This window comes from Mus pahari, chromosome 5, assembly GCF_900095145.1.
Source record: "Mus pahari chromosome 5, PAHARI_EIJ_v1.1, whole genome shotgun sequence".
Taxonomy (NCBI): domain Eukaryota; kingdom Metazoa; phylum Chordata; class Mammalia; order Rodentia; family Muridae; genus Mus; species Mus pahari.
The window spans coordinates 153278228-153286878 of record NC_034594.1 but is presented as its reverse complement, the minus strand read 5'-3'; the positions used below and the strand labels follow the sequence as shown (position 1 = coordinate 153286878).

The 8651-nt window shown below is 46.2% G+C and overlaps 1 protein-coding gene and 2 pseudogenes across 1 annotated transcript in view; 1 reads left to right on the top strand and 2 right to left on the bottom strand.

The window, feature by feature from the left end:
- Positions 1-2829, top strand: part of Nvl (nuclear VCP like) — a 49192-nt gene extending 46363 nt beyond the window's left edge. The window contains exons 22-23 of the mRNA XM_021198604.2: positions 374-444; positions 1492-2829. Of these exons, the coding sequence (XP_021054263.1) occupies positions 374-444; positions 1492-1536 (116 nt within the window). The 3' untranslated portion in view covers positions 1537-2829. The remainder of the gene's footprint in view (positions 1-373; positions 445-1491) is intronic.
- Positions 2830-3185: 356 nt separating this feature from the next.
- On the bottom strand, positions 3186-4357 carry LOC110322077 (annotated as a pseudogene).
- The window catches only part of LOC110322075, a 12880-nt pseudogene continuing 8582 nt past the window's right edge, over positions 4354-8651 (bottom strand).

Below are 8651 nucleotides of genomic sequence, written 5' to 3'. Positions count from 1 at the left end.
CACTCCAGAAGAGGGAGTCAGATCTTGTTACGGATGGTTATGAGCCACCATGTGGTTGCTGGGATTTGAACTCTGGACCTTCGGAAGAGCAGTCGGGTGTTCTTAACCACTGAGCCATCTCACCAGCCCCGACCATCTCTTTTTATAATCTCTTAAGTTCTTTCTACCTGAGACCACACTGGCCATTTCTGACAGTGTGACATGCACAGTACCTACAGCAGTCCTGTTTCCTCAAATGAGATGGAGAGAGTCTCAGTGAGGCAGAACTGGAGAGGGGCATGTGTACATGTGCTTGGATATTTCCATCTGATCGCCCCTCACAGGTTTCTTGTGTTTCTGCACTGAGATGTGTGTTTTTGCATTTTCTCCACAGGTGAGCTTAAGGTCAGTCATAAGCACTTTGAAGAAGCTTTCAGGAAAGTAAAACCGTCCATATCAACAAAGGTGAGAAACTTTTCCTCCGTGTCTAGAAAAAGAAGTGGGAAAGGACATCAGTTCATAAAAAATCGGGAATTTTATCATTCTATTTTCTTATTTATTTATTTATTTATTATTTTAAGATTTATTTATTTTATATTTTTATTGAAGGATAGTCTGTGTATAACCTAAGCTAGACTCAAACTCATGAGACTCCTGCTTCTGCCTTCTAAGTTTCAGGATTACAGCTATATGCTACAATACTCCTATTCACCGGCATATATAGTAGGCCAAAATTTTAAACGTTCATAGAACGAAATGGTATAGCTACTTGAAAGTTCTCTCTATTATGTAGAGGGTAAGGATTGAACTGCTGACCCTAAGATAGATTCTAAATAGTGGAAATAAAGCAGAACACATTGTATTTTTCTTTGGGATAAATAGGTAAGAGTGGAATTGCCATGTGACACTGAAAAGGTTCTTGTGGTATCAGTGAGCTTCCACTATGTACCTGCTACATTGACAAAACTTTAAAAGACTGACCACAGCAAGGGAGGGGAGGATGTGAGATGCTTGAAGTCTTGTATATTGTGCTGTACAGGGTGGACCAGTCACGAGGGAGCCATAGAGGCCTTTTCTTTAGTCTTCTGTTTCCATCAGGACTCGGGGTGGTTTACATGTGCACATACCTCTTGACCTATGTGCAGACTTCCCTGGACAATAATGGAAATCATGGTATATCCTAGAAAGGAGAATGTACAGACTCTAGATGCAGGAGCAAGGCAGAATCTCTGGGTCCAGCACTTAGGACTGCTGTAGCAAAGACCATAGACAGGCACCTTAAACACCAGAGACAGCCATCTGAGATCAAGATGTTGTTCTACGGTTTCTGACCCATCTCCACATATCCTTCTAGTTATGCACTCTTGTGTCCAGACTTCCTCTTGTACAGCAACCCCAATCACCTCTGCAGAAGCCCTGTCTCCAAGCTACCACACTCTGAGGTCCTAGGGGTTGGGCCTTCCATCCCATAACTGATTGATGAGCACAATGTGGTATTTTTTATCCTCACAGGATCAAATGATGTATGAAGCTCTGCAGAGGTCCCTCAGTCAGTGATGTTTGCACTACCTGGCATGGAGGAGATGTCTAGTACGTGGAACTCACCACGAATCACATTCGCTCTTTCAACTTGACACAGATGATCTTTTTTTTTTTATCAGAACCAGTTATCTATTTTTTGGAAAGTAAGTTGGCTGTGTTAGCAAAACCACATCTGCCAGTGTGGGCTGACAAACCATGTGCTAGGCCCCAAGAAAGTCACCCTGAACCACTGTCCTGACCCTGCTGGCTGACAGGCAAGGGATAGCCACCCAAGCCCAGTAAGAGTACAAAAAGTAGCAAAATTGCATTCACCACTCTCTCCCAGGCTTTGAAAGGTAGCAGGCTAGGCTATAAAAGTCTAGAAGCACTGCATAGGAAGTGTTAAGCCTACAGCAAAACAACTTGTAAAAACTCAATAAATTATATATTGATAGATAAACTTATAGCAGATATCTATTAACATCTGAACCTTCTTGTAAGACCAGTCCCTCCCTGGGCACAGGCTCCTGCCTGGAATACATAGCAATTAAAATAATCTGTATGAAAAATACCAGTTCACCTTGAAATTTTTAAACATCTCCTAAAGAAAGCTTCTATATAAATCTAATCTCCCACAAAAGAGGGCCAAAGGCAACAGGAAACGCTACCTGGAGCCAGCTCTGACTAGGAAAGCTAGCTGCTCATGCGCCAAGGGGCTACGTCCAGCCTGGTGGAGGCCAGACATACGGTCTCAGCAACTCCCTAAGTCCAGCATGAACCTCTTCCGCTGTTATTAAGTTACAACTTAAAATGTCTGCAGTACCCTGGGACTAAATGCTGTTACCCTGGGGTCAGGGACTGGAGCTCTGGGGGTTGATAAATATAGCTTTACAAATGTACAGGTCCACTACAAACAAAACTGCCATGCCAGAAAAGCCCCTTGCTTCTCAGCCTTCTCTTGCCAGTTTATTAGTAAGCCCCATGGAGTATCTTGCTCCCTTGGGCCTCAGCTTTGCCTTTTTTCATATGGATGTGTGTGTGTGTGTGTGTGTGTGTGTGTGTGTGTGTGTGTGTTTTGTACAACATCTATTTATATAAATATACATTTCCTCTGGAATACACCTTTCTGATAGACACTATACACCCCCCTTCAGGTACCTGTACTTTCTCTCTGAGGGGCAGGGTGGGAAGCAGGCAGCCTGAAGATGTCGAGCTATGACACTCCCAGATATAAGGTGTCCTGTAGGAGAGAGGCTTGCCACACAGAGCAGAGCCTCCCTGCAGGCTCAGCTTGGAGCACCAAAAAGGCCAAGGCCCACTCCCCACAGCGGTCCCTGTAAGGTAGCAGTGGGGGTGAGAGGGCCAGAGCCCCAGGGTTGCACAGGGTGGGCCTCTTTTTTTTTTTTTTTTTGGTTTTTCGAGACAGTGTTTCTCTGTATAGCCCTGGCTGTCCTGGAACCACTTTGTAGACCAGGCTAGCCTCGAACTCAGAAATCCGCCTGTCTCTGCCTCCCAAGTGCTGGGATTAAAGGCGTGCGCCACCACCGCCCGGCTAGGGTGGGCCTCTTAACATTCTCATTTGATTCTCCTGGCCCTGGCCAGTCAGGAGACCACTATACAGCAGTGCATGTTCCCAAGGGGCCTCTGCATCCAGGAGCCAAGGATAAACATGCAGGAAGTCTTGTCTATTGTTGGCCCATTGCAGTGGGACGGCTAGGGTCCACTGCACACCAGCAGTAGCAGGGCGGGCTCGGGTCCACAGAAACATTGGCTGGGGCTTGGTCTGTGGAACTCCCTTCACATCTGAGTTCCCCATTATTGGGTGGGCTTGGGGGTAGCAACTCATGGGTGAACACAGTGTCATCCCTGGACATGCTGGAGCTAGGAGTGTCCTGGCTACCTGGAGAAGACTGCTCAAATGGCACAGAGAGGTCCAAGTACTTGTCAGTTTATGTCACAGAGAGGATGCGGTCTAAATCCTCTACCTAATGCTTGAAGGTGGGCCTCTGTGAAGGCACTGCATACCAATATCCCCACATGACCATATACAGGTCATGTGTGTAGTTGGTGGGCTTGTCCATGCCCACCCTCTTTCAGTAGCTTGAAAAGCTCTTCCACTGGGATGCCTGGATACAGTAAGATCTCCTAGAGGAGGACACCAAAGGACCAGACATCACTCTGGTGGGTGTAGACTCCATAAAAAAGGGCCTCCACACATCTCGGGCCATCCACACATCTCGGGCCAGGCCAAAGTCTGCAATCTTCATATTGTCTGAGGTCACCAGGACATTTCTGTCAGCCAAGTCTCTGAATACACTTCTGGGAAGCCAAGTATTCCCTGTTCCGTGTCACCTGGTAGGCACAGGACACTAGATCCTTGCAGGTAAGCTGTTATGGCAGCCTGCAGTCCACACCTGGAGGCCGCTGTGCCGGAAGGAACACTTGTAGATTGCCTTGGCTGCATACTCCATCAGCACATACAGGGACCCACCCGGGTGCAGGCACCCAGCAGGTTAATGATGTTCTTGTGCTCGCCATTTTCATCATCTCCATCTCAGATACCAGGTCCTTGTTTTCAGCATCTTCACAGCCACCGTGACAGGCTTGGCAGTACGGTCCTTGTCTATGCGAATGACAGAATGACAGGCTTGGCAGTACGGTTCTTGTCTATGCGAATAGCTTCTGCCGTGACAACCTGACCAAAGCAGCCTTCTCCCAGAGTCTTACCGAGTGTCAGCCGGGTCCTAGATAGTTCCCACTTGTGGTCACCAGGCAGCACAAGTCCAGATACATTGGCCAGAACAGGACCTTCTGAAGACAGCTGGGCAGTCCGGATGAGGGATACATTGACGTTCATAGAGGAATTAGATTCCAAGGACGTCTGTCGGTTAAGCGGGAAGTGCCTTGGGAGACCGCGCAGAGCGTCACCACAGCTGCCACCACTAGGAAGAAGCCCACCCCGTAGTCGCTGAGGACACCTGTGTACACACTGCCAGTCTCATCAGCTTCCATCAGCTCCTCAGCTGTGTCTTCAGCTATGTCCCCATCTTCGTCATCTGCAGAGGATGGAGCACCTGTCACACACACTGAAGTGGCACAGCGCACGACCAATGAGCTAGTGATAGGGGATGTACGCTCCTGCATGCTCATGGGAGGCATTTAGCACTTGAAACCTCTGAGAGCCCACCAGGATGCAGTGGGAAACCACCAGTTCTGCACCATTCTTAGCCCAGACAATGGGGCCTGTGGGGGCACCTCCAGAGGGCAGCTCAACTCCAAAGTGTCCTCACTGCCAAAGGCCACCTGCTCCTGCTGGCTAGGTTCAGGCCCTGGTACCTCTGCCGCTCTCCCCACAGCTCTGGACCGGGAGGCTCGGAAGTAGGTCCAGCCATCACTGCCACGCAGAACAGCAGAACACTATCACGCCGGCTGGGACTACCATGGCTCCAGAGACGGATGGGGAGGGGTGGGGGTGGGGGGACATGCACAGGCACACCCGGATCCTGAGTTGGGCGCTGCTCCAGCTCTGGCCCGCTCTTCCAGGGTCTCCTCAGTCCAGTCCACCCCACCCCACCACCGCGACACAGATGATCTTAATGTAAGCATTTTATTTTCAAATTAATGAGGCCCAATTGAAGGAAATGGTGTTTCCCATCTGACTAGCTTCGTGGAAAAACTCCCTACCTCCTTTTTAAGAAAAAGGAAAAAAAAAAAAAACCTGATAAAGCCTTATTTAAATAAAATTTTATTTTGAACTATCTTGATCATGCATAAAAGTTATAAAGAAAAAAACTTTCCTTGAGAATTGACCACCTTACATCCTGTCACCTCAGATACATATTCATATCAGTTTTCTGTAAACCAGGATATTTTTCTACATAATCAACCATCAAAAACACTGATACATTGCTACTATTTAACTCTTTAGCTCTAGTCAGTCTTTCTCAAGTCATTTATAGTAAAGGACTCTGGTCTAAGTTAGCTATTCCAGTGTGTTAAGTCTTAGAGTTTCCACACGTTTTTGTTTTTGGGGTTTGGGGTTTGGGGATAGTATGTACCCCTGACAGGCCTGGAACTTACTGTATAGAGTAGGCTGGCCTCAGACTCCCAGTGTTATGTGTGCCTCTGCTTCCTGAGTGCTGACATTAGAGGTGTAGCCCCATACCCAGCGTGTTTTAACTTCTTGGGTCAATGATTGAATTGCCTTAACTTTATCTCTTTAAAGATAGAGTAGTAAAGCTATTCTCCGCATCCTCTCGGGTGGTAATGCCACTTATTGTTACTTAAGACCATCACTGCAGTCACTTGATTCAAGTGGTTCTAACAGGCTTATACTACAGAGTTACTCCTTTTCCTTCTTATTTCACACCTGTGTGTGCGAAGATAATTTCACCTCTCATACACTTGTTGCGCCCTCACCAGATTCAGAGGATAGTTGTTTTTCATTATCATGGTTGTATGTTCAGATGTGTCTTTAGTGAGTTTCTAAACTGATGCTTTTATGAGAGTTTATGTTTTGTCAAAATTATTTCATCTAATTTTGTTTATACAATAACAGCAATACTGTTATTGTATAAACAGGTCTGGTTATTTCATTTTCTTCCTAAGTTTTTATTCTATCTCCTGCAAAGTCTTTGAAGTTCCTATTACGAATTTGAGAATGGTGGCTCTCAACCATCTGTAATAGGAACTGATGCCCTCTTCTGATGTGTCTGAATACAGCAACACTGTACTCCTATACATAAAATAAATAAAATCTTTAAAAGAAAGAACTGTACCTATGTGGGAGTGCCCGGAAGTAGTACCCAGACTTGGAAAAATGGCCCGATGGACTGAATTTCAAGTGCCTTTGCTGTCCTGTCAGAATGCTCTTTCAGCCAACCCCAACCCCATACCACTGAGTGTGGCAGCACATTCAGGAATTTCTGTGACTAATAATTGCCTTTATAAATGCTGCATCCATGAAGTTTGGGGCAAGAGTTCTTTGTAACAAGAGCCTGCTCTCTATCTTAAATAAAGAATTCTTATTTAGCCTTATATACTAGTTGTCTGGAACTTTCTTGCTTGGACTATAACATATACTGTGCTGCTAGAAGCCCATAGCACCAGAACATATCAGAGCTGGTTTTTACTATTTCAGATTATTCATCTCAGAATCCTGACCACTGCAGAATGTCACACATTTAATAAGAATATTTTAAAGAGTTTAACCATGTAGGGGTTGTGAGGTCATGGGAGTCCCAAGTAACAGGTCTTAACCTCCCTAGGGTTTGGGCTATAGATTATGAGGTAAGGGAGCATGTGGTAGTCTAGAGTGGTACCTGAGCCTGTATATCCCCAGTCCTTGTGAGGCTAGGACTGGTGGATCTACTTGTCCAATGTTAGCTTGAATCACCTAGGGAGTTCCAGCACTTCCTGGGCTACATAGTGAGATTCTACCTCAAAACAGGGAAAAATAAAACCCAAATAATATAAAGCAAAATGAAAAGATAGAGGGTTGTAATTTTTCCCAAAGAAATGACCTTTGAGCTGAAAGAACCTAGCATAGCAAAGGTCTTGGCTGCACAGAACCTGATCCACTGTATACACAAAGGGAGCTAAAGAGGCCCTGGATTCCATTTGAACAAACACAACTTGGTTCTTGAGTGATGTGATCCTATGTTGTGAGTGCTTAACCTCCAAACCAAGAAACTGCCATTTTGATGATTTGCCCACTCAAGGTACACCTTGTAGTCAAGGGGGTTTGTTATAATGACTTACAGTCTACAGTCAACTAACCCAACAATGGGCAACTGTGAATGGGAAGTCTAAGAATCTAGTCTAAGCCTCCCACAGAAGGTATGGCCAAGATTAAAGGTGTGTACTACCATGCCTGGATTTAGAACTTGCTCTGTCCCAGGCTGGCCTTGAATTTAGAAATCTGCTTGCCTCAGTTTCCTGAGATTGAAGGCATGTATCACCTTGCTTGGGCCTAAACGTTTCTTGGCCACACTGCCTCAAGATCTGGATCAAAAGCGTGTGTCATCTCATGTCAAGATCCCAGTCAGAAGCCTGTGTCTTTCAGCCTCAAGATCTGGATCACAGGTGTGCCCTCCATTTCTGGGTAGTCAAGTAGACAACCAGAAATAGTCATCACAGACAGCATCACTAGTTGGGGCTAAGCATTGCCCTGCTAGGATATTCATTCTTGAAGTCTCGGCCCCAAGTGTGGCATGCTCAGCTCCTGTACTGGATGGTTTTGTGTGTCAACTTGACACAGCTGGAGTTATCACAGAGAAAAGAATTTCCCTTGAAATGCCTCCATGAGATTCAGCTGTAAGGCATTTTCTCAATTAGTGAGCAAGGGGGAGGGGGGCAGCCTGTTGTGGGTGGTGCCATCCCTGAACTGGTAGTTTTGGGGGAAGCAAGCCAGTAAGCATATTTCCCTGGCTTCTGCATCAGCTCCTACCTCCAGGTTCCTACCCTGTGTGAGTTCCTGTCCTTACTTCTTTGGTGATGAACAGCAATGTGGAAGTGTAAGCTGACTAAACCCTTTCCTCCCCAACTTGCTTCTTGGTCATGATGTTTTGTGCAGGAATATAAACCCTGACCAAGACTGCTCTGGATGAGGAGAGTAGAGAGAACCCCTGAAAGGCAAGGAGAAAGCCTCAGAAAATATGAGTGCTTCAGTATCAGAAATTAAGAGAATAGGGGCACTGGAGAGGGAGGAGGTACAAAGGACAAAAGCCACATGACACAGAAAGGGTTGGGGAGCAAACGACTCCTGGAGTGAAATTTTCTGTTTGTATCATGTGATGCAGACTCACATGTTTCGCTGAGGCAGGATCCATGAGAGGACACGTGATATTCGGAGAGCGTATAAGTAGGACTCAGCATGATGGGGCTCTTGCAAAAGCCATCTGTGCAACTCTTCGTTGGTCTCATGACATAGCTGATCACTTCCTGAGAGACACACAGCACAGAACTGGCATTCCAGCTGGTCCTGGTCACTCCACTGACTCACTGACTCTTGCTGATTCAGGAGAGACCTGGTGGTTTCTGTTGGATTGTGCCACCGTTGCTGATTGGTGTTTGGTGACACTTTTGTGCTTTTGTGTGTGTGTGTGGTTTTTCAAGACAGGGTTTCTCTGTGTAGCCCTTGCTGTCCTGGA